The sequence below is a fragment of the Podospora pseudocomata genome, assembly GCF_035222375.1.
Source record: "Podospora pseudocomata strain CBS 415.72m chromosome 2 map unlocalized CBS415.72m_2.2, whole genome shotgun sequence".
Classification (NCBI taxonomy): Eukaryota; Fungi; Ascomycota; class Sordariomycetes; order Sordariales; family Podosporaceae; genus Podospora; species Podospora pseudocomata.
The window spans coordinates 622528-647845 of NW_026946366.1; the positions used below are offsets into that span (position 1 = coordinate 622528).

At 51.9% G+C, this 25318-nt stretch overlaps 7 protein-coding genes across 7 annotated transcripts; 3 read left to right on the top strand and 4 right to left on the bottom strand.

Moving 5' to 3' along the window:
• Positions 1–37: 37 nt before the first annotated feature.
• YBT1 (Transporter of the ATP-binding cassette (ABC)) lies at positions 38–6592 on the bottom strand. The gene is made up of 2 exons (XM_062887549.1): positions 5671–6592; positions 38–5600 (listed from the first exon to the last, which is right to left on the bottom strand). The coding sequence occupies exons 1-2, from the start codon at positions 5736–5738 to the stop codon at positions 533–535; spliced, it is 5136 nt and encodes a 1711-aa protein (XP_062745664.1). The 5' UTR covers positions 5739–6592; the 3' UTR covers positions 38–532.
• Positions 6593–9799: 3207 nt separating this feature from the next.
• Positions 9800–10913, bottom strand: QC762_206485 (uncharacterized protein; the record flags this gene model as incomplete). Its single annotated transcript, XM_062887550.1, is given in 4 exon segments — positions 9800–10271; positions 10348–10683; positions 10689–10754; positions 10819–10913. Coding segments are annotated over 4 exon segments (969 nt in total).
• A 973-nt stretch (positions 10914–11886) lies between these two features.
• SEC61 (translocon subunit) lies at positions 11887–14218 on the bottom strand. The gene is made up of 3 exons (XM_062887551.1): positions 14030–14218; positions 12467–13811; positions 11887–12407 (listed from the first exon to the last, which is right to left on the bottom strand). Exons 1-3 carry the CDS (start codon positions 14037–14039, stop codon positions 12332–12334), a joined length of 1431 nt encoding a protein of 476 aa, XP_062745666.1. The 5' UTR covers positions 14040–14218; the 3' UTR covers positions 11887–12331.
• A 124-nt stretch (positions 14219–14342) lies between these two features.
• tit1 (tRNA dimethylallyltransferase, mitochondrial) lies at positions 14343–16121 on the top strand (the record flags this gene model as incomplete). The annotated part of the gene is made up of 2 exons (XM_062887552.1): positions 14343–14692; positions 14748–16121. Exons 1-2 carry the CDS (start codon positions 14546–14548, stop codon positions 16119–16121), a joined length of 1521 nt encoding a protein of 506 aa, XP_062745667.1. The 5' UTR covers positions 14343–14545.
• Positions 16122–16284: 163 nt separating this feature from the next.
• On the top strand, positions 16285–17238 carry QC762_0038210 (uncharacterized protein; the record flags this gene model as incomplete). The annotated part of the gene is made up of 1 exon (XM_062883318.1): positions 16285–17238. The coding sequence occupies one exon, from the start codon at positions 16285–16287 to the stop codon at positions 17236–17238; it is 954 nt and encodes a 317-aa protein (XP_062745668.1).
• Positions 16711–20295, bottom strand: LYS4 (mitochondrial Homoaconitase). The gene is made up of 2 exons (XM_062883319.1): positions 19320–20295; positions 16711–19263 (listed from the first exon to the last, which is right to left on the bottom strand). Exons 1-2 carry the CDS (start codon positions 19332–19334, stop codon positions 16933–16935), a joined length of 2346 nt encoding a protein of 781 aa, XP_062745669.1. The 5' UTR covers positions 19335–20295; the 3' UTR covers positions 16711–16932.
• Positions 20296–20597: 302 nt separating this feature from the next.
• Positions 20598–23799, top strand: QC762_206520 (uncharacterized protein). The gene is made up of 4 exons (XM_062887553.1): positions 20598–20855; positions 20919–21769; positions 21841–22302; positions 22357–23799. Exons 2-4 carry the CDS (start codon positions 21332–21334, stop codon positions 23578–23580), a joined length of 2124 nt encoding a protein of 707 aa, XP_062745670.1. The 5' UTR covers positions 20598–20855; positions 20919–21331; the 3' UTR covers positions 23581–23799.
• Positions 23800–25318: the final 1519 nt, after the last annotated feature.

Below are 25318 nucleotides of genomic sequence, written 5' to 3' on the forward strand. Positions count from 1 at the left end.
AGAATATCAAACACACAGACATTCGCATATTTTGCTGCCTCTTGGTGGAATCAAAGTGAGACGTGATACCTTCAGCAACTCAAACAGACGGACAAGCACAAACCGTAACTGGCATCTCTTGACTGTAACAGCAAAATACACATCTATCATGCTCGCTATGCTCTAGTCCTACAGTCTCAACCCCAAGACCAGCCAGCAAGCAAAAAGCCATACCAATACCATCCATCCCTTCTCCCTCCAATCTTATCATGCAAAGTTATGCTGCCGCTGTTCTGGACTAGTCATGTCCACAGATGCTCGACAAGACAATACCAATTATCCCCTTTTATTTACAAGAGTTCCAAACACCTCACGTTCCTTGTACCCTTAATTCCCAAAAAAAAGCAAAAACCACAGCATGCACACAATCCCAGTCCAATGATGGTTACCAACACCCTTCTTTTATTGTGCTTCTAACTTTTCACGCCATGTTCCTCCTCTTTTGCGCCCCAATTATTCTTCCTTCCTCATATATCATCCTCAGAATAGCTTTCTAGGCAGTTGACCCACCCGGTTGCTCTGAGTTGGCCGTAGCAGTGGTTCCGCTTCCGGCCTGGGATCCTGACGATGATGCCACAACCTCCTCCTCGTCATCATCGACATCTACCAGCTGGGTGGTCTTGAATGCCTTCTTGGCAGCAGCCTGCAGCGAGGTGAAATCACCGCTCATCTCACACATGCTCCTAAAGGTACCGTTGGCCTTCTTCAGGAGCTTGTATGGATGGTCGTATTCGACGATCTGACCCTTGTCAAGAACCAAGACCTTGTCATAATCAACGATTGTTTGCAGGCGATGGGCAATCGTAATGATGGTGCTGGTAAGCTCACGAATCGTGCCTTGGATGGCGGCGTCAGTGGCATAGTCGATCGAGGCAGTGGCCTCGTCCATGACCAACACGCTGGGGTTCTTGAGCAGCGCCCGTGCCAGGCAGAGAAGCTGACGCTGGCCCTGAGAAAGATTGTTGCCCGACTCGGTGACAGGAGAGGAGAGATCCAGGAAGATGTTCTTGTTCGTGGCCGTGGGCGGCCGTGATGGCTCCTCAGAAGCAGCGATAGACTCGACGGCGGTCGTGGCGGGAGGGATAGGTGCAGAACCAAGAGCCATCTCGTCAGGGCCGATGAGCTGTACACGGCGGAGGGCAGCAAAGATCTCGGTATCAGTGTACGAGTCAAACGGATCCAAGTTGGTTCGAATGGTTCCCATAAAGAGTGTGGGCTCCTGGGGCACAATGGTGATACCCTCACGCAGATCGCGCAAACCAACCTGACCAATGTCCACACCGTCAATCAAGATTTTACCCTCATCGGCTTCCAAGGCGCGGAAGATGGCCAGTGTGAGTGAACTCTTGCCAGCTCCGGTTCTTCCGACAATGCCAATCTTCTCACGCGCTTCGATCTTGAACGTGAGGTTGCGCAGAACGGGATCCAGCTCCTTGCGGTACCGAGTGGAATAGTTGATGAACTCGACGGACCCCTGAGCGGGCCAGTTCTTGTCTGGGCGGTTCTTCTCCACGATGGCCTCGGCTTCCTGCTCCACATCCAGGTACTCCTTGATACGCTCGACTGAGTTCATGTTTTGCTCGTTCATAGCATAAAGACGCACCAGCCAAAGGATATTGTCAGCAAAACCAATAGCATAGCTCAGCGAGATACCAGCAGACCCTGGATCGACCTTGCCAAGGCTGATGATAACAAATACACCGGCGAAGAATGCAACAAAGTCGCCCAGCAGATCAGTTCTGAAGGCGAGCCATCTGTTAGCGGCCCAAAGATAGATGAATGGACGCAACTGCTTGTTGATTCTGGCAAGGTTGTCTCTGATGAAGCGGCGCTCGTCACCGTAGGCCCGAATGGTTGTGACACCGCTCAGTGTCTCTCCAAACTGCTGGAACAGCGGGCTTCTTTCGACGGATTCCAAACGCTTCAGGTCCCGCGATGAGTGGAGGTAGAACTGGCCGAGGAAAACGTAGGCAGCCGTGATGAACACTCCCGGAATCAAGAACGCTGGGGTGATGTAGGCAATCAAAACAACAGTGACAGTAATACCGAGAAGACAAGCCATGACGCCAATAGCGATAGGAGCCACTTCCTGATCCACAGCTTCCAGATCCTTGCTGAATCGGTTCATGATCTGACCCAGAGGGGTAACATCAAAGAACTTGAACCTTGCTCCGGTCACCGCCTTCATCAAACGATCATGAAGCTTCCAGGAGGCAGTCAGAGAGCCAAAGAAGATCCAAAGATCCCTCACAAGCGCCGCACAGGCACCAGCACCTCCAATCAGTGCCAGTACAGTTAAGTAGTAGATGACATCAACATCCTTATTGTCGGCAGCCGAGAACGTCGTGCTATCGCCCTTGACGTAGTTAGCAATCGAAGCAAAATACGTCGGCGACAAGGTCTGGGCTGAATAGCTGTAAGAGCTCATGCTGAACCGGGCGGAAGCGGTCTCGTTGAGGGTGTACTGGTTAGCCCATTCCTTGATCCACAGGTTGGAAGCAACACCGGAAAGTTGTTGCGCCGAGAAGACAAGGCCAGCCAAGAGCCAGAAACCCCAGCCACCCATGGAACCAAGGTACAGCTTCATCACAGGCCACTTGACCGCACCAACAGCCTTGGTCTCTTCCAGGGCATCCTGCTTCTTGGGCTCCTTCTTGGGCGACTTTGGCTTGCTCTTTTGTGAACTTCTGTCAGCTTCGTTAAGCAGGGTATCGCCACTCTCCTCTCCAACACTGGATGGGACACGAGAGGGAACACGAGACACGTGGGCAGATCCTGCGGTAGACTTGGGAATAGCATCTTCTCCGAGCTTGCCCGCTTCGATCAGCTCCTTGGGGGTACCCTGGCCTGTGACACGGCCGTTGCTCATGGTCAAGACAAAGTCGGCAGGCGGGACGCAGAGAGGGATGTTGTGTGAGACGAGAATGCAGGTGCGATGTGCCATCAGAGGTCCCATGATGCAGTTGGTAAAGATCCACTGGGCAGTATGAGAATCAACAGCGCTCAGGCAGTCATCCAAAAGCAGGTGCTTCGAGTTCGAGTAGACGGCACGGGCAAGCGAGATACGCTGTTTCTGACCGCCCGAAAGGGTGATGCCCTTCTCGCCCACCAAAGTCTCATCACCGTTGTCGAGGATCTCCAGGTCGTGTTCCAAGGCACAGGCCACAATAACGTCGCGATATCTCTCCTCATCGAATGGGGCAGAGAAGAGAATGTTCTCCTTGATGCTAGCGTTCACAAGCCAAGCCTGCTGGGCGACGTAGGCGCATGTCTCAGCAAGACCGGTTTCGGGATCCGGACGAACGTCTTCACGGCTGCGACCACCGGGAAGAAGAACACGGCCATTCATGATGGTCATCTCGCCAAGCAAGGCCATCAACAGCGAAGTCTTGCCACAGCCCGTAGGCCCGGTGATGACATTGAGCTTGCCAATTTTAAAGTCAACATCGAGGTCGAGCAGGCGGAACGCCATAGATCCATCGTCTTGCACAGTGGACTTGCTACCCCAGATGAAAGTGGCGTTTCTGAAGCCGATGGCTTTCTCTCCGTTCTCGTCAATGTTGTCTTCACCCAGCTGCTCAAACTTCTCAGTCTCCTCCTCGGAGAGAAACTCCTCAATACGATCAATAGAGACCTTTGACTCCTGAACGTGGGCGATCATGTCACCAAGCTGATCGAGGGGGTACCGGAGAAGCATGAACAGAGAAATGGCGGTAAAGGCGACGGAGGGATACAGAGGCTTCTTCTCGATGACGGTGTAGACAAAGAACGAGAAGAAAGTGATCAAGATGGGGACGGTGTTCCAGACGGCCACCGCAGCAGCCCAAAGCATGAACCTCTTGCGCAAAGCCTGTAGCTCAGCTTTCCTCTTCTCGTCAACGATCTTGGCGAAACGATGCTCCCAGGCAAAGTACTTGATGATGCGGATATTTTGCAGGACCTCGTTGGTCGTATGGATACGCTTGTCCGTGGCGCTCATGATCTTCTTCTGGGTCTTGTTGAAGCCCTTGCCGAAGGCAATGTTGATTGGGAGAAGCAGAGCCATGACAATGAAGCCCGGGATGGCACTTAGACCCATGACCTGGTAGAGAAGAAGAATGGACACGATCAGCTGAGTAGGAGCAGACGCGACCAGGAAGTGCAAGTAGGCCGTGACCTCAGACACCTTGAAACTGTCAACCGACATCAAGTTGATGATGGTGCCGTTGTTGGCCTGCTCGTCAGCGTCGGCAGCCTTGGCGTCCTTCTTGGAAGCATCAGCCTCCTCGTTTACGGTAGCCTGGCTGTCCTTCTTCCCGAGCCCCAACAGCCTCTTGGCCTTGGAGATGATGCCGTCCGTCTTTGGGGTCTCGTCCTTCTTCTTGTCAGCCCCAAGCGCGGAATCTTTGCCCGCAGCTGCCTTTCTCCGTAATGCCTTGGCATAAATCTCGCCGACCAGGATAGCTCGAATATTGATGCAAATCTTGCGGCCAATCCACAAGGCCTGCGCATCTCCAACAGACCGGATGATGTCCGTGACAGGAAGTAAAATAACATAGAGCCACAGGACGTTCCTGGGTGCTTCGGTTGGATTCTCGACGTATTCCAAAATGGCCTTGAGAAGAAGAGTGGGCGCAAACGTGAAGACACCAGACACGATGGCCCAGGCAGCCTGGGCAAAAAGCATCCCCTTGAAGAACTTGACCAAATGGAAGGCCAGCGAGGTGGTCTTCTTGGCTTGGCGATAAGCAGCGAGAATGGCAGCGGCCTTGTCCCTAGGAAGTAGATTCCAGACTCGTTTGAGCTCTAGTGGTTCTTTCCAGCCATCCCACACGATCGAGTCGACCCAGGAGAAGGTGTAGTGCGAGAACAGCGAAGCCAGGTTTTCACGACCGGGCGGAATGCCATCTTCCCACTCCAGAAGCACCGTTTTGTTGCCCTTCCGGGTGCTGATAGCCATACCAAAAAGAACAGAGGTCAAGGCAAACTCGGTCATCACCAGAACCTGCGTCATCTGAGAGACCGTGTGAATCAAGACTGATCGGAAGAGAACCAGGGCGAAGAGCCACTGGCAGCTGTAGATGGCGGCCGTGTGATTCCACAACCTCGGGACCCGCCATTGGGTATTTCCCAGAAAAAGTCGGAGAGTTGCAAGGAGCAGGACGTAGACCCAGACGGTCAGGCCAGCAATACCAGCCAGGCCGTTCTTGACCTCGACGTCGTACAACAATCCAATCATATTGACAGCGACCAGGCCTGCAATAGCAAGCTCCTCCACGACCACAGAGAGAGTCTGCCCGGGTGGTGTATCAGCTTGCACGATGGATCCCTTGGTTGTGGTTTTGACCAGCGCAAGCCGGCCGCCATTGATGACCAGACCCTCATCGTCGTCGCTTTCGAGTGTTGGCTCTTCATCGACCGGGAGGTCTGTGTGGTTCGGAGGCGAAATCGGAGTGACGCCATTGGTGAGAGGTTCGTATCCTCGGCGTCGTTTTAACCTGACGGCGCGGAAAGTGTTGTACAGAGCGAGCTGGAGAAACGAGATTCCTATTACGATTAAGGGCAGCAAGACACTAAGATAGCTGCAGGTTGAAGCGAGCGAGACTGTCAGCGATTATTCTTTTTTGACGGAGTGCAACAGTAGGGACCTACTCCTGCTTGAAGCATTGTGTAAAATCGTCGGTCCGCCATATGGGCCACGAGCACGCGGCGAAAGCCATTTCGGCCGCGTTGTCGTGGCGCAACCACGAAATTGTAATGTTGGTGACTGTCTCGGATACGTGTGTCTGTCGTTCGTCAATTGGAACCAGACGTCGGTGTTGCGCGGGGGAAGACGTCTGGGAAAACGTCGTTGATTGGTGGTGGACGGGAAGAAAACAAGAAAATGGGAAATGCTTTCCCTCTGAGATCGCCAGCAATGGGGAAAAGTGAGAATCCTGGACGGGTCCAGCGGCGGTTTAAACGCTGGAACTGGAACTGGAACTTCGTTGTCATTTGGCACTAGTCTGGTGGGGTTGGTCTGGGGTGGTCCTGGAAAAAGGCAGCTGCAATGGTAAGCAAAACTACCTATCTTCCACTATCTCCCACACACAGCGCATGTACTGTATCTGTCCGCTTCCGCGAGTATAGCTATATCTTGGAGAGGTATGCCGACGACGCACGGGAGCACGCAAAGGAACTTGAGCCATCCACCACGGCGGGAGGGGTCATAGGTTCGTAGCCGGGCCGGGAATGTATTTCATGGGCGGGAGATCTATACGCCCACCTACTGAGTGATGAGAGAGGGGTCCTGAGCAACAGTCCCGACGGGTTTCAGCAAAAGAAACCTCACCGGCCTTCTGACTGCCGATAAATAGGATAGCAATATCATGGTGGTCTGTGGCATCAAAGGCCGTTTTCTGTCGCACTTGCAGCCTTCTTCGATGATCCAGAAGCTGAGCCAGGTGGGGAGCTTACCAAATGAGGGCCATCGATGATGTCAGATGTTCCCTGCAACCCAGCAGAGGTTCCCGCCGAGCCGAGTCAAGGCCCTTGTCTTTTTTTCTTTGCCGTAGAATTTTAGGATTACACAAAGTATTGTGCGACCATTGGTGCTACATCTCGTGCTCTGCTCTGTGAGTCTGAACATATAGATACGACTACCTAGGCGGTGACATGACTGTTCGGCCTAGGAGCTGCTTACACATGCACATAGATGCTTGGTGCTTACACCCTGCCTAATGCGACTCCGTCCGCCAACCAGCAACCCCTGGTGGTCGCAGCACGAAGCTTTGCGCTAGGAAGGCCACCTGCATCCGCTGGTGGGGCCGCAAACGTCGAGAAGCTCGATTTTTCATCCGTTCAGCCAGCGTTTTGCACTTTGCCAGAGCCTCCGTTACACACAAGACTCGAGAAAGGTCTGATATATAATATATGAGCTATAACATCAAATTATCTCGGTACCCTCACCGTTGCTTCTCAGTACAGAGGTATCATGCGAACAAATGTACATGCAACATCGTCTCCCGTCCGCGCAAAAAGAATACCCATCCAATCGACCGCGAGGTACTTGCATATGAGCCTCTCAACGATCTCATCATGATCCTTCTCACCAACCTCATCCTCTTTTTCAAACGGATCTCGTTCGCCGACATGATCCTTCTCACCGCCGTACTTCTTTTTCTCATAGTAATCCTGCTCAAGGCCATCACTTTTCCTAAGCTCTTCATCTTACGTTTCTTTTCCCTTCTTCTCCTAGCCACAAGGAGAGGGACAGATAAAACCAGCGACCGACGACAGAAATGGCTGCAGATGGGAGCTCAAGACTGGGTGGTGGATGTCTGTTGCTTCGAAATTCAACAAGTTCGAAATTCAGGTTGAGAAAGTGAGAAGATTGGGAAAGTGAGATTGAGAAAGTGAGAGCGAAGAGTGCCTTGGATATGTGCGAGGAACAACCATTTAAACCTTCCTTCCTGAAAAACTTTAAAAACAGTTGAAGGTCATGTTCGAAACTCTTTTCAGGGCCTAAATACGAGACGCCACGTTGAAACACACTAAGGGAGACCATGGCGTAACCACACAACACCCCTCCGGACTGTAGCTTATGCTAAATGTGCCTACTTACTATCTTTAAAAGTCTTTAAACTGCACTGAAACACCTCTCGACCGTTTTAGAAGGCGTATTGACATACTTTCACGACGTCGTCACTCTCATCACAGGCCTCTCAAATCTTTTGAAAGGCCTATAGACTAGGTACCTACTATCCTTCATGACCTATAAATTATCTGTTAAGGTTTTGAAAGATAATTACTACGCCTCTCTACTTTCTTTCAATACCTTCCAACTATCTTTTCAACACATAGTATATATTTTAAGGTCTTCATATACCATTCGGAGGCATATTCACTATCTTTTAAGACATATTAATTCTGTTTTGAAGCCGTGATTCCAATTTGTAATCTCTATTATTTTGTCCACGACGTATCTATTGCCAGCCGTCACGGTGGGTTCTTTCCACATTGTTGTGTTCAAAATAGGGTCACAAACTGAGGAGGAAAAGATTGTGGTGCTTCTCAGGCTACGTATGCTGCCAAAAGTCCCCCCAATTTATCCCCACTACCCATGGCTCCATCCTACCTGCCGTCACGATCTAAGCATGATTCACCCTCCTCATCAGAGCTCCCTACGTCATTCAGCTCAAGCAACTGACCCGCCTCCTGCTCAGCCACAGACTTCCGACCTAGCTTTTCAAGAAGTCACAAAATTTCTTCGCTTCTATTCGTGTGATCCTCGAGGTCAACAAAATGCCTCGAAAAAGGACGGCACCGTAGTCGTTGTAATAGTTCTCAAGCAACCACAATCCTGCCCCCTCAGGATTCTCCAGCCATGACCGCGGCACCATCGGTCATACGTTCGAAATATGGCTTTCTGAAAATTGATTACAATGGCAGTGCCGTCCTTTTTGATGGGAACGCCGTGGGGCTGAAGTTCACGATGGTCGATTTGACACCACCACCAGAGCTCGTTGTATGCGTCTATCACGCAGTCCGGTTCTATACCATCATCCGCTTTTCGGCACTCCATATTCCAACTGACTGGATAGTACGCGCTGTCATAGATCTTGGCGATATATTCTTGGGGCGTTCCCTCGCCCGGAAGCTGGACGCTGCCGGCAACTACGATGGGCCCATTATACTCATCATCGTCGAGGGGAAGATGGGGGTTTCGGCGTTGAAGACTGAGAAGGTCTGCATATGAGTGGTCCTCTTCGTAGTCCTCTTCGTAAGGCCAGTCCTTGGGACCCAGATCGTCTTGGCAACCGTGAACACCAACTCCTCGCTATCAGGAGGACACGTCTCGAGTGGGGGATTTTCCGCAGCAAATTGTAGTTGAGCCCCTCTCGTGTGAGGAAAGTGGCGACCGTAGTTGTTCACCTCCCTGGCCCATTTTCCACAGTAGGCATACCCATACGCCTCTCCAAACGGACTTGGAAGTACATGTGAGTTGATGCGAAGAGTCGTGCCGTTTGGTGTAAGGGTGTTCTTCTGGATCCTGCTTTTGCTCCATGTTGAATTTCTTGTTAAGGCTCAGATGGTGATAGAATTAAGGGGAATAAAGCTGGGGTGTACGCAGCAGGGAGCAAAGGAAAAAACATAGCTGCAGGTACCTGGCTAAAGCCACAAACACCTCAAAACTCTAAACCTCCATTCAAATCCCCTCTGGAATCTTTGATGGCGTATGGCTGCAGAGTGGCTTCGACTGGACTCCGCAGTTTTACTTACCCATCACACAGCGTAATCGAGGGCAAATGCATTCGTGGTAGTCGCGCGAGCAGCCGGAGCTTAAAATGAGTCAAGACCGTGACGACATGCTTCGATAACCAGGCTGCCAAGTAGCCTTGTGAAGGTCACTGCTTCGAGGGGCCCATGAGTACGAGGTGTGGCATCGACACATGGAACTGATCTTCTTCGTGAGCAAGCGAGGCAGCAGCGCAAGCAAACCGAAGTGTCTGGTGAAAATTTAAAATCGGGGTTTGAAAGATAATTCATAAGGAGGCTTCCCTAGAATCAAAGTTTCGGTTAAGTAAAATGGCAACGCCTCCCGCTCCTTGAGAACGGCATCCTGACTCAGCATTTTTTCAACGCCTTTCAGATGCGGCGTCCTAAGGTGATAGCTTGACGGTCGGAAAGAAAGCCGGAAGAAAACAAAGTTCTATTGGGTCTTGCAGGGAAGTCTCCGGTATACATGAGTCTCTCAGTTACCAAAATTCTCTTCCTCATTTTTCTCTCTTTGTTCACCGTATTAATAATTGTTCAAGCTAACACACTTGCTATCTAATTCCCCAGCGAATCGAAGAGCCTCAAGCTCCACCTCTGACTTACGGCCTAACTGCTCAAGCAGTTGCAGTAGTTGTGAAGCCAGTTCCTTATGGTGTTCATCATCAAGGAATGATTCGTCCAAAGGGCTGAACCGGGAGTCATTCTGGTAGGTTCCCAACAACCAGATCCCTGTCTCCTTTGGATTTTCCAACCAGGACTCCGGAACCCACTCCTCCCATGGACCTCTTTCCGTATCCTCGGGATGTTCTGCCTCCACAAGCTTCCACGATGGTACGCCGTAGGAATCAGCTTCAAAGGGCCAATGCCGCCACGCAGGCGAAATGTGCTCGCCCATGGCTTTGAGCTCGTCTTCTGAAAGGTCGGGGTGCACCGTACGAGGATGCCGAAGAAAAATTTCATATTTCAATGAACGAATGGAGAATTGTTCGGTTGAGCTTAATGATTTTAGCAGTGCCGTCCTTGCATACCAACACATCGTATGGGCGCAACTCATAGCAATCGATCTCACACCACCACCAAAGTTCCTCATTTGCGTCGGTCAGACTCTTGAGGGTGTTGGGCCTGTCGAATTCGGGAAGTAGAGGAAGGCCTGCCTTGTGCTGTTCCGCCTCCCAGAGAAGCTTTGACATGGGTTTGGCGTCGGCTTTCTCAAACAGGACCATTCGGACCCATCGATGCCCTGCTGGTCCAGGTATAGCAAAGGTCCATGAGCCATGGAACCCAAGCGTAGCTCGGCCGGGTCCTAGCTGTGGCGACTTCCGAACCAGTTGGTATGCCGCGGCCTCAGCGGCATAGTCGAAATCGGCCCGAGTTGCGCAGTCTGGAGCGACTCCATCATCTGGGTATCTTACCGCTCTTCAAACTTCAGCCTCAAGGCTAACCGGGTAGTAAGCCCCATCATAAATCCTGGCAACATACTCTCGTGGTGCTTGATCACCACGAAGTTGAACCTTTCTGACAACCACAACCGCACCGTTGTACGGCTCGTCACCCAGTGGCAGATGTCGATCCTTTCTCCTAAGCTCGGGGAGTTCCTCAGGGTAGTAACGGCCCTCAGATGACGTAGTCTGGGTCATATTTGAGACGGCCATCACTTTCTTCGTCTAAAAGCGCTGGGCGGTGGTGATGGCGATCGTCGAAAGACTGTTGTTTGGGGCTAGTGACAGTTTTTTGTAATCATGAACTCAAAAGCCCCAGAGCCTAGCGGAACAGTTTCAACTGGGGGGTTGTCAAAGACATACGATATTTGAGCGTCGAGGTGAGAAGGAAAACCAGCATCGCCTTGGTAGTTGTTCCATTCCCGGGGCGATTCCCCGTAGAAGAACCCGTGCTGAAATCCAAATGGCTGCGGAGGTTCGTGTGTTCTGATAAAAAGGACATTGCCCTCCCTGTATGGGTGCATCTCCATTGTTGTCTGAGATTGGCTGAATAAAACAATGGGGATCGAGACACCTATGCGCGGACTGAATGTTGCTGGACATTGACTTGAATTGCTTGGTGAGCCCTGCGCGAATTGAGTAATGACTCGAGCCTGAGCCAGCAAGAAGAGGGACCAGAGGACAGCAGTTCCTGTTGGAGTGGACAATTAAATAAGGTTAATTGATTTTGAAGTAGCTTTCGGTAGGAGCTAAGATTTTAAGCTTTAACCACCCTTCAGCCAACCAAGCACATCAGAGAAAAAAGAAATGGAGGCTGCTCTTTTGGTCAAGGGCTTTGAACTAAGATGTTCCTATTATCTTTTGGGCCCTTGCTTCAAGTTGCAGTCTATTATTTTGTCCATGACCACATGCCAAGGATCTGAGAAACTGCTTGACCATCGAGTGTGAATCTTTTTTTCAACTGAACATCAGAGGGAACTCCCATAATAACTTTGTCAAGTAACTCTTACACAACATCCGACTGCGGTGAAGGTACTAGAAGACACAAATCCTGCCTCTCCCACATGGGAGCCACCTCTGGCTGCATGTACACGCTGTCCTGCATATAGGATTGGTCCATCTTGCACCATCCATCGGCACACAAACGTTGCCGTGTCACCTGCCTTTGAGCTTGCCGAACCCATATCCGCTTCGTATATACAGACTACCCAAACATCCAGACGTTAATGTACACTATCACACTCTCATCGGAAATCGTCACCCATTCGTAACCTGATTCTGGAGAACAATCCCGAGCGCCTGAGCCCCTGACCATTCCACGCTATCAAACATCTAACAAATTGACTTCCTGGGTAATAACCTCCTGATGCAATACGCCCCCCCGCCCACTTTTAGGAAGCCTCCCTTTATGACATTTGCTTTTTAATACAGTACACGGCGGCCCATGATCAACTCCCCCAGGCCATTACAAACAACAATAAATCAAAAAATGTGTATATGGTATATGTTCCGGTAGTCCTTTCGTATCGACGACCTCGCTGAGATCATGACATCGTGGCTACCTAACTTCATTCATATGGGAAAAAACAGAAGCACAAGCGTGCTATCCGCTATTTTTAACCCATGATCATCCCCTTCATGCCGGACAGATCACCCTCCTTGGCAGCGATCTCGAAGTACCCATAAATGATGCTGGATACACAGGTTAGCATGATGTACAACTTGAAGAGTGAAGAGGTGGGTAAACTTACGTAACAGCAAGAAGAGTTCCGGTACCGGAGCCGAGCGCACCCATGAGGTCGCTGGCAACAGAGAGAGCACCAATGCAGGCGCCACCGAAGGCAGCGGCAGTGGGGATAATGCGCTTGAGCTCCTTGTACATGCTCTGCTCACGGTGGCCAGCCATAACGAGACCCTGGTCCTTTAGTTGCTTGGCAACATCGCGGGGGCTGGAGCCAGAAACCTCAATCCAGGTCTTGGAGAAGACGGCGCAGGCGGTGAGCATGTAGGCAATGTAGACGAAGGTGTGGATGGGGTCAAGCATGGCGTCCTTGAAGTTGAGGGGAGGAGACATGTAGTAGACGAGACCGGAGATGGCGGAGAGCTGCGAAGAGCCGTCCTTGGCCTCCCAGACACCGAAAAGACGGACCAGAAGGTTCTCGGAGAAGCGAGAGTAGAGCATCTGGCTGATCAGGAAGATGTTGGAGGAGAGGGCGGACTGAAGCATGATGGGCATGTTTGAGGTGTAGAACAGGCGGATGGGGTACGAGCCACGAGCACCACGCTGGCGGGACGACTTGACAGGAATCTCGACGCGGAAGCCCTGGAGGTAGATGACAGCGGCGAAGACGAGGAGGGTGGCGAGGAGGTTCATGATGTTGGGCAGGTTCTGTCTGTAGAAAGCCTCCTGGAGAGCTCTCTGCTTGTTGGGCCAGGTCATGAGGAGGTGGAAGAGAGCGATAACGGCACCCTCGTACTCGGGGCCACGGCCGGTGTTGATCGAGGTGGGGGAGAAAGCCTTCCACATGATGGACTCGCAGATGTTGGTGGCAATGAAGAGCGAGATACCGCTGCCAAGACCATAGCCCTTCTGGAGGAGCTCATCGAGGAGAATGACGATCATGCCAGCAAGAACCAGCTGAAGGATCAGGAGGAAGACAATACCGGCACCGAGATCGCTGGGAGGGCCGTAGAGACCGGTGAAGACGTAGACAGTGGCGGTACCAACGGAGAGAATGAGGGCGAAGAGCTTCTGGGCGGTCTGGTAGAGCTCACGGTCGGACTTGAGGTCGAGGTTGACATCGATCATGTGGGTGCCGGCAAGAAGCTGGAAGACCATGCCAGACGAGATAATGGGAGTGATACCCAATTCCATCAGTGTACCACGGTTACTCGCCATCATCATGCGCAGCCAGTATAGAGGATCGGATGTGTCTGACGAGACAATGCCGTAGAGGGGCATCTGGCTCATCACCAAGAAGATGAGCAGTGTCAAGCCAGTCCACATCAACTTTTGGTTGAAGGGAATCTTGGTCTCTGGCTGCTGAACCTCGGGGAGGAACGGCACAAAGGGCTTGACCAGGTCGAGAAATCGTACTGCATGGCGAAGACTGGTCAGCGCAACTGTCGCAAACGGGAGCTTCTCAGGTGGGAGCTGGCAATGCTAGAGGGCGGAATCGGCAAAAGGAGATGCCAATTGCAAAGCCGCAAAGCTCCAAAGAGGCGGGGGAGCTGTTGTTGGGCAAGGTTGAAGGCCAGCGCGAAGCTGTCGTCATGACGCGCCAGGGAAGTGGGCAGACAGGTCAGGTACTCACAAGAACTCATGGTGGGCAGTGGGATGTGGAAATAGAAAAAAATAAATTAGTAAACCATCCAGAAGAAAAGGAAGGGCGTCAGTGAGCGACAACAACTCTTGGGGATGGCGAGTGTCGTCGGCGCAATTGGGGGAAGAAAAAAAGGAAGAAGGTGATGCTCAGCTCTGGATATGGAGCAGAGGAGGCGGCTGCGTAGAGATCTGGCTTCAAAGTTATTCTGTGATGTGTCCAATTTCGAATGGATCCACACGTGACCCCTGACCACCCAAAACGCTGCGCACGTCCCCCTTTCCTGTGCAGCGACCAGCCTGCGGCCAGCTCCGACCAGACCAAGCTTTTTGCCAACGCCAAGGGTCCCCTTCTCCAATTGGCCGTTGGAGAGACATGGGGAGCCTCACATTCACTTCAAAGTGAATTTGGAGCTGGAAAAGAAAAGAATCTCCTCAAAGTTATGAGCTGGCTTACCTATCCATAGTTGGCTGGCCGCACACAACAACATCCCGTCCTACCTCCCACATGAAGTTCTTTCTGCAAACTCTGCGACTCTTCTCCACAGCACCCCGCGTGCAGATACCAGTATCAAAAGCACCACAAATCCCCATTATCAAGAGAATGAAGCCTCTCATTATCATCTATGGGTCAACCGGCACCGGCAAGTCAGATGTAAGTGCATCTCATCTAGCCTTGGCGTCCGTTGTTGACCACTGTCCCATAATAGCTCGCCGTTGAGCTGGCCACCCGCTTCAACGGCGAGGTCATCAACGCCGATGCCATGCAAATGTACAAAGGCCTGCCCATCATCACCAACAAGATCACACTCAAAGAGCAGAAGGGGATTCCTCATCACTTACTTGGTAACATCGAACTGGGCGAAGATCCCTGGTTCGTGACCCGCTTCAAGCAGGAAGCCACTCGTATCATCTCTGAGATCCGTTCCCGAGACAAACTTCCCATCCTAGTTGGTGGCAGCTCCTACTACATCGATGGCCTCCTATTTGACCAGAGACTTGTGGAGAACCAAAAGACCTCCGAAGAGGGCTGGACCTCAAACCGCGAAGAACTGGCAGCGCAGCATCCCATCCTCAACAGCTCAGGCGAAGCTATGTGGGCAAAACTTCGCGAAGTAGATCCTGCCATGGCCGACAAATGGCACCCGAATGACGTCCGCAAGATTCGAACCTCGCTTGAAATCTACTTTGCTACGGGCCGCACAGCATCAGAAATCTATGCAGAACAGAAAACCAAGAAACGAGCCAGATCGCCATATCAGGACCCAAGTCTTGGTGATGTTCTCATCTTTTGGCTCTATGCCCATCGCGACCCCCTCAACACTCGTCTCGACAAACGAGTGGACAAAATGGTCAAGAACGGTCTGGTAGACGAAACTTCTGAAGTCTACGAGTACCTCCAATCTCGTCTAGCCACCGGGAAAACAGTCGATCGTTCCAAGGGAATCTGGCAGTCTATCGGATTTCGCCAATTCGAGCCTTATCTCCAAGCCCGGAAGGAAAACCCGGATGATGAGGCCAATCTAGCAAAGTTGATGGCTGCCGGGATAGAGGATACCAAGACAGCGACCCGCCAGTATGCTAAGTACCAGCTAAGGTGGATGTCTACCAAGACCCTCACTTCTCTCCAGGAAGAGAACCTGATGGACAAGCTCTATCTCCTTGATAGCTCCAATCTCGACACCTGGCACCAAGAAGTCTTGGAAAAGGGCGTTTACATCGCCGAGAAGTTTCTTACCAGCAAGGAGTCGCTCCCTGCTCCTATCTCAATCTCAGAGGCCGCTCGTGAGGTGCTGGCCGAGGCGCTTGAGAGGAGTAACCGAAAGGATACACCATGTCGAAAATACTGTGAGGTGTGCGAAAAGACTTTGCTGACCGAGGAACTATGGCAACAGCACATCAAGAGCACGAAACACAGCAAGGTGGTAAGAGCAAAGAGGAAGAGGGCGTTGATACCCGCTGACCGCGTTCCTTCAAGGGCGCTTACGAAGGTTGATGATGATGATAGTAATTTGGAGCCAGAGACAAAAACACAGAAGATCGAGGACGAAAATCTACAAGAACAAAATTTGGAAGGCAAATAAAAATGAACTATCTACCACACATCTTTCGGGCCTCGAACCCATGCCGCAGACTTAGATGCGGGCCACACAACCAAACTTAATTTCAGGCTTTTGCAACCAATTCACCTTTGACTTCTCGACTTCTTTCCTCTCTCCTCAATCCAAATAGGTAAACTCAGCAACCATGACCACCTCCAACCCACAACCTCACCCTTACAACCCCGGCACCACCCTCCACCTCCACACTCATGTCCTACCCCGCCCTTTCGGCACCATACACGCCTGCTTCTACGGTGAGCCCAAAAAGTTCTATAACAAATACAACGGCTTCAACAACTTTCCCGGCTGCCGGGATCAGATGTTGAATTTCGTACTGGATAACCGCCCCGTCAAAACCACCCCCATATCCCTCGACATCATCCCATTCACCATCACCAAAACCGTCATCGGCCCCAAGCCTTCGACCTTGACAACTACCGCCAGGAAGAAGAGGAATAAAAAAGAGAGGGAAGTTCTTCAAAACAGTAATAGTGACAGTATAAAGAGAGTTAAAAAAAAAAGACAAAACACAGAGGGCAACGGCCCTGCTTACAAAAAAAACTCAAACATATTGTTCATCAAAAATCTCAGTTTTCCATTCCATTGTCTGTCTGCTCATGAACCCCCAATTTTTATCTACCATAAATTTTGTGTAACCAAGCAAAAGACAAATCCTCCAAAAGCCCACCCTCCAACGCAGAAACAATGGTATCACCTGCAAAGAAGAGGGCCATACATGCATGCTATATACAACCAAAAACCAAACCCAGTCTTCTTTACAAGACCAGGTATCTCAAGCCTCAATCTGGCTCTTAACCCACTTCTCCAACCCTCCCCTCGCAATGATCTCCTGCACATTTGGCGGGAGCTCACCCACCTTCTGGCTCCACTGCTGGCCACCCTCACCCTCGGTGACAGTGACCTTGCTCCTCCTCACATCCCACACCAACTTCCAGCCCGTCCTCCGGGTAAGCACCTTGTTACCCTCACCATCAGCCTTGAAAGTCTCCCTCAACCTCTGCACCAGCCTTGGTACCTCAACGCCCATCAGCGCATTGTTGATGCTGTTCCTGCTAAAAATGTTACCAAAGCTGCCTGAAACCACAAGTGGAATCTTCTTGGCCAGGATAGCAGTAGCAGCCTGCTCACGCGAGCTACCACAACCAAAGTTGAAACCAGAAACAAGGATATCACCCTCCTTGGCCACCTGGCCAAACTCCTTGTCGTAGTTCTCCATGCAGACCTCGGCCATCTTTTCGGTGGTGACGTTGTCTTGATAGGTGTACTTGCCGGGGTAGATACCATCAGTGTTGATGTTGTCGGCGTCGCAAAAGACAATCTCGCCCTCGATCTTCTCAGGGAAGCCAGGGAGGATCTCGGTGAGGGTCTCGTCCTCGGCAGCGGACTCAGCAGCAGCAGCCTCGTCACCAGAGAACTCCTTCTCAGCACTGGCAATCATGCTGTCGGCCTGAGCGATCAGCTTGTCGAGAGCCTCCTCAATGCTTATGGCCTTGTCCTGCACCACATCTCCGTTACCCTCGCCAATGATGACCTTCTCGACACCCTCTGGCTTCTGGTACCAGCCTGGACCAGCAATCTTGCCCTTGAGGGCGCTGGCAGCAACGACTTCGGGGCTGGCAAGATAGGCCTTGGCATCGGTGGAACCCATTCTGCCCTTGAAGTTGCGGTTGCTGGCGCTGATACCGACCTCACCGGGCTCGAGCAGACCAGTTCCGAGACCAATACAAGGGCCACAGCCAGAGGGGAGGGGCTCGGCACCAGCGGCAAGGAGCACCTGCCAGTCACCCGCCTCCTCAGCAGCCGCTTGCTCCAGCGTAGAAGCAGCAGCAATGTAGAACTTGACACCCTCAGCAACCTTGGGAATAACGCCGTCCTTGGCGACTTCCCTGAAGACATTAGCGGCGGCGGCGATATCAGAGGCACGGGAGTTGGTGCAAGAAACGAGGTAGGCCTTGTTCAGCTTGATATCCTGGGCCTCGAGGTCCTTAAGTGGGGTAGCAACCTTGACGGAGTTGGGGCCAGCAACAAATGGCGAGAGAGTAGACAGGTTGAGATAGAGTGACTTGGCATAGGTGGCACCAGGGTCGGCTCTGAGCTGGTTGTTGATCAAATCGTCAATCTTTTCGTGTGTGAACTTGCCCTTGGCGGCCTCGGGGTTGAACATGGCCGCCGTCGTCGCCTTGGCTCTGAGCCATTGCTGCAAGACAGAGTCGATAGGGAACAGTCCACTGAGAGCACCCCACTCGGTGGTCATGTTGGCGATAGCCAGACGGTCATCGATGGAAAGGCTACGCATGGTCTCCTCAGAGCCGGTAAACTCGATGGCGTGGTTGAGAACGTCGTCATTGTTGAACAGACCGCAAAGAGCGACGATCACATCCTTGCCAGTTACTCCAGGTGGGAGAATGCCAGTGAGGGTAACCTTGGCAATTGGGGGAATCTGCCACCAGGTTCGCCCTGTAGCCCAGATGCTGGCAGCATCGGTGCGCACCATGGGTGTACCCAGGCAGCCCACACCACCATACATGTTGCTGTGGGAGTCCGAGGCAACAGTGACGGTTCCTGGCCACGCATAGCCCTCCTCCACCATGATCTGGTGACCAATACCCCGACCAGCAGGATAAAAGTCAACGCCGTGCTTGCCAGCAAACTCCTCGATCTGACGATACTTTTTCAAGTTGGCCTCGCTCTTGTTCTGGACGTCGTGGTCCAGCGTCATAACGACCTGCCTGTTGTCATGAATCTTGGAGGCGCCGATGGACATGAACTTCATGGCGACTGGCCATGAGTTGTCGTGCGTCATGCAGTGGTGTGGTGCGAGGGTCACATAGTCGCCAGACTTGACCGTCTTGCCTGGCGCAAGGCCCACCGAGTATCTCTGGACGATCTTCTCGGTCAATGTTTGTGGTGTTTGGGTGGCAGACTTGGCGGAGGGAAGAGGGGCAGCGTTCTCGAGCTGGGAGTGGAAGGCTTCTTGACGAAGGCGTGGTGTTGTGGAATAGGCGGCGGTGCGCACTCGAGGAATCGACAATGGTCGCTGACTCCTCGCTGACAGGAGGACCTGGCGGCCACCCCGGCTTGCAGCCAGAGCTAGACTTCTTCTCTGGTGGATGGTTAGCCATTGAGTCCCAAACGAGGTTGTTGTTCATTGCGACATACCACAGGCGCAAACATGATTGTCTTGAGAGAGCAACAATCTCGCCAATTCCAAAAAACACACAGCGATATCAAGACGAATGGAGAGTGGATTGCGGGATCGGAGGGGACGATTGCAAATGTCTCCAATTCGAGTGGGCGGGCGACATGAAAATTTAGTGGGGAGTGGCCACCGGCCGGCAAAAGACCCCTGTCGTTTGAACCCCAGATTGCCGTTCGCCCTCACCGTTCACCGCACTGCTCACGTGCCCACCGGCAGAGGGCTCACCGTGGCCCTTGGCATCTTTACGGAGTACCGCGGTGCCATGATACCGAACCCACCTCGTCTATGACCTCAGCACCATCTTAAAACACCGAGGAATTTGGGCGTCGATACCCCTGGTGAGCCATTTGATGTACATGGTTTCATTATGAGCCACAATTCGCACAATAAATCAGCCCGCAGCCGGGATCTTTCAAAACTTCAAAAGCATGTGATCCCAAGATACTGTGCCGTGCTCCGTACTTCTTATTCGCAGGACGGGGGGCGCGGGCTCCGGACAGTTTGTATGTCGGAGCAAATCCTGCGGACATGCGACGGGACCATACCGGCAACATCGCAGACCTTCGGCAGACCTGTGTATCGCCAGAGGCCTCCAGAAATGAGCTGTGAGGCGGTGACTATGGTATACGTATGCGGTATGTGTAGATAATTTCCGAGTTTTCCGTCGTCGTCGAATGATTGTTTCGAGTTACGGCAAGAGGCGCTGGTAAGGTAAGGGCTGGAAAAGGGGCCAACTTGACAGTTCCATATCCAACACTGTGGGTGGCCTGGGATCTCCATGTGTGCAGACTTGTTGAGCCTCACGAAGTTGAGGTTAAAGTAAACAAACTTGCGGTTACAGCCGAAGAAAACCCAGAGCTTTGGGAAGATGCAGATGCTTGGTAGATACGGTTATGGGAGCTTATTTAGGCCACCCCGGGCGTGCTCGTGTTCGCATTCCTCGCATCTTGAGCTCCCGTCCCAAGATCCGCGTATTCAGGATCTTATCGATCAAGGGTACAAGGCTAGCAGTGCTCCAATCAGCCCAATCGGGGAATTTGTGGCCCAATCACAGCGGCTATGCGCTAATAAGAGGCTGACAAAGCCGTCCTATTTCCTACCGGGGACACACCAACACCGATGTCCGACAAACAAAGAGATGCACAGAAGCCGCCCAGACTCCACCAGTTGCATTACGTAGCCGGCACGCACACTTCCCGGCCACATTTCGCAGTCTTTGCGAGGTGCCAGTGGACCAAAGAAGACCAAATCGACACAGTCCTGAAAAATCCAATTGAAGATATCTCCACTCGGAGTGCTGGCTGTCCCCCTGGCCCCTGTCGACCAAAGCGAGGGCGGGAAGATTCCGGCGGTACACAAGGAGCTCTTTGGGCATCCTCTATGAAGGAACTTTGGATGACTCTGCCAGATTCAACTCATCTCACTCGATACTTACGAGCATCTCCCAATAAGCATCAGATATCCCCGCTCCTGCAGCGTCACTTCAAACTTTAAACGTGGGTACTTATACGCCGAGGTGGGTGGCACAGGTCACACACAGTGTCGCTGACTGAGCTTAGGCATCCAGGGTGTTATTATTCAGGGAGAGCTTCTTTCGAAAACGAAAACGGTCTGGGAGTGGAGTTGAAGATCTCTCCCGCCATCTACACACCGCGCCCACGGTACGGCACCTACTGAACCCCCACCATACCCATACCTCTTTTGCCCCTCCATTCTTAACGCCCGCCACACGCCCTCGCCCTCGACCTTGTTCTTGAGGTTCCGACGAGGTTCCAAGTTACTCACTCCTTGCGGTAGCCACTAGGTTCGAAAGAATACGGATTCGAGAAAAATACACTCGGCGTAGCATCATGCTAGCTGATTAGTCCCAATTCGCCTCTTCTGACTCTTTCGTTGTTGGTCTTGTTTCTCCTGCTCTCTCCGACGCGCGCAAAGGCAAAGGTTGTGCCACGGCTTGTTTTCTTCCGTCGCCATGGCATCCTCATCCACCCCAAGCTCAACCACTTCGGCCCCCCTATCGAACCCCTCCGTCGCGCCGCCACCCTCGAACAAGCCCACGCGCATTCTTGCCTGCGTTCTATGCCAACACCGAAAGATCAAATGCGATAGAAATTTTCCATGCTCCAACTGCACCAAGGCCAATGTCAAGTGTACACCATCCACTCCCGCCCCTGCGCGCAAGCGAAGACGACCAAACCAGGACCTCCAGGAGAGGCTGGCTCGCTGTGAAGAGTTGCTCAAAGAGTATGCGACCGAGAAGCCCGAGGGCAGTGTGACGACGCCAAGAGCATTGCAACAGCCCGCCTTCGATGAGAGCTATCTCAAATGGCAGCCAGCCGGCCAGCTGGTTAGGGATGAAGGGAGCATGCGGTTCATAGACAACCCAATGCTGAGCTCTGTTTATGATGAGGTGGGTTGTTCTTGTCGCCTGTGTATCGCAGTGGAAGAAACATGCACTCACATAGGATGCGTCCCATACAGCTTCGAGCAATGAGGCAAATAGTCGACTCGGATGACCACGATGATAGCACGTCTGATACTGCGCCTGATGAGAACTCAGATCTCCTCCTTGGCGATGGTTCCCCCAACATTAAAATCGAGACACTCTGGCCAGATGCCGCCCATGTGATACGTCTGTGGCAGATATATCTGGACAGGGTCAACCCACTGACAAAGATTATACACGTCCCGACTTTGCAACCGTACTTGGCCGAGGCGGTCGGCGGGTCGCAGTCATTGCCGAAGAATGTCGAAGCGCTCCTCTTCTCTATTTTTCTCATGGCTGTTGTCGCGCTAGACGCAGATGAATGTCAGAATCTGCTGGGTTACTCGAGAGAGGAAGCGCTTCAAAGGTTCTCGTCGGGTGTGCGGTTGGCCTTGCTCAGGCTGGGCTTCCTTAAGACCCACGATTTGACCATTTTGCAGGCCCTTGTGATCTACCTGGTATGTCCATCAGCATCGTCTTGAAGACGCTCCGGCTGCTAACACGGCGCACAGATCTCTTTACAAGGTCGATACAATCGCCATGCCGCGTGGATTCTCAACGGCGTAGTTATTCGTATCGCCCAAAAAATGGGAATGCATCGTGATGGCGAAACTCTTGGTCTCCCCCCATTCGAGTCTGAAATGCGCCGTCGGTTATGGTGGCAGATCATCATGGTCGATTCCAAATATGCCATCTTCTCCGGCCTCAGCCATTCGCTCCTTCCACGAAACTGGGACACAAAACCGCCCAAGAACCTCAACGACGCCGACATCTTCCCATCAGCGACAGAGCCATTCCAGGACCGCGAAGGGCCAACAGAGATGATTTTCTGCTTACTTATATACGCCTTTGCTAAATTTTTGGTGGAAACTCCGGGCTTCGATACCATGTTCTTGCTAACCTCACAAAGCGACTTTGTATCCGAACGTGATGGAGGAGGCCCTCCTGAACAAGAAATGATCGAGTACCGGCGGACGGTAGAAACCTTGGGCAACAACCTCCTCAGCATTCTCGACAAGTATTGCGATCCTCTCGCCGGCCCAGTTCACCAAATGGCCGTCAACATGCGGACGCACATCATCGATAAGATCATGGAACTCATCACCCCAGCCAAACACCAGCCAGAATGGGGCGGAGAGGTCCGCACACTCAAAGACAACACCTTCAAAATCGCCATCGGCACATTAGAGCACAACGAAGCAAACTACATCTCCACCAAGGACAAAGGCTTTATGTGGTTTTCCCTCGCACATTTCCAGATCGATATCTTCATGTACATGGCCGGCCAACTCTGCCACCGCACAGAAGGTGTACTAGTCGAACGGGCTTGGAGACAGGTTGAGGTGGTTTACACGTTCCACCCCGAGCTTTTCGACACCAACAACAAACTCCATGCCGCGCTTGCAGTGTTTATCTTGAAGGCGTGGAGGAAGAGAGAAGAAACACTCACGCAAAGGACAGGCCACAGGCCAGAGACACCGTTCTACGTGGACAGGCTAAGGACATCGATGCCAAACGATGACTACAAATCGGAGCCTACACCACCAGATCCTTACACACCGGCGGCTTTGGCAGTAGGGGCACACACAGGCATCCCGGACAACAATCTGGACTCATTCCTGGGGTACCTGGATGCTAGCGCATTGGACTGGGATATGTTTGGGAACCAGGTAAATGGCGGGGCAGGAGGCTCATCTTTTGGCGCTTTTGGGATGGGCCCCCAGGTAGAATGGTGATCTTTTTTCTTGGGATACAAGGATGGAGCTCGCGGGGAATATTTCTGGTGGATAAGACAAAGGAATCTTTTTGGTTTAGCTGTCTTTTTACCTTGGATATATGGCGGAATTTTACATATACATGGCTTATTATCTCCAAGACCGGGGGAAAGCATAGGGGAAAGTTGGGAGGCGGTCTAGATACCTTTTTATTTGTTTTGCTTGTTGATCATGCTGGCAATGTTGATACCTTTGTTGGTATCATTGGGCTTTTGTTTCCATACTGGTCCATGATTTGTGTGTAAAAACTCTACTCTTACGACTTTGACGATATTTCATTTTATTGGGGTTTTTTTTTGTGTGGGACATGGGATGGGCAGCATGGTGGGTTAGTGTGAAGTTAGCGGGAGGGCTGAATCACATTTTGAAGTACTTTTCAGTGATCCTGTCGTTTGCTTTTGTGTACACATGAAATGTTGGGTCACTGTATAGGATCACCCAGATGCAACACTATTCTTACAACCCCCCCCACCCCCAAAACAACAGTGAAAAGGGAACTCAGCTGCCACTCTGGATCACCATCTGCTGCAGGCGCTGTATTCTTTGGGAAGTCTGCCTTATTTTGACATGTCATCAGAAGCGGAAGTAACTCCGACTACTCCCGGGTCGGGCTTCGGATATGCTGGACAGAAGATGGAGGGCTTTGCTGACCGCATGCCTACTCTCCCGCCAGCCAACCTGTAAGAAGGGGTCCTGCCGGATGTGGTTCAACCAACTTGGCTGCCCACTCCCACCGCTCTGGCTGACACAACGAAGCTCAACAATGCAACTTTACCGGACCCTTAACGTGGTGGAGGGTATTTTAACGCTGGGATGGATGGGGCGAAGCTACCTATCAAGTTCACCTTACAGATGACAGGTAACTGCATCATGCCAGGATCTTCTCCCCCCACCCGCACATGTTGTTCAGTCACGGGGGTCGGTCGATATCGGCTTGACCGGGGCCTATTAACGAACAAGGAAGCAAGACCTTCCACTTGGGATGATGAGGGCCCTGAAGAAAATATCGGTAGTCCTGACAAGAGAGCCCATAGACCACTGAGTATAGTAGGACGGCTTTGGATATATATTACAGGATCGCCGAGAAGCCTCAGGGGACTAACAGAGGGGTCTGTTGACCATCTTTTGGGCCTCTGGATGCTTTCATCACTGTCTCTGCTTTTCTGTGCACGGCCGGACGGTGTAAAGCAGCGAATTTGAGCTTCGCAGGGACGATGGTTGACTTGTGTAACCTTCCCCGATAGATGACCTGCATGTTGGGGATGTTGGTAGGTACCCAGGGAGGCGGGGGACTCAGCCCTATTGATGTTATCATCTATCTTAATGGGCGGAAGGGAAGGAGATGTTCCTGTACCGCTAGTATACCTTTTCACTTGAACGGGATTCGGGCAGATCTTGGGTCATTGTTCGGGTATTTTGTTCTCGTAAAGATAGATTCGTAAGCCTCCTCGCCTGCAGGGTGTGGCTGTAGTCATTCAGAGTCCACAAAGTACCTGGCATGCCTGTCTCATCTTTACCTATCTAACAACCCTCGTCTCTCCAGGACTTTGGATGACTAAGGGGAAAAAAGCATATACTTCCGCCGCCAGAGGAGAATTTAAAACTTTTGACAATAGCAGCAATGTACAATTCACAAATCACAACAACCAATCCCTTTGTAAGTAGGTTTATAAACACATTTCCATTCTTTCCCGGAATA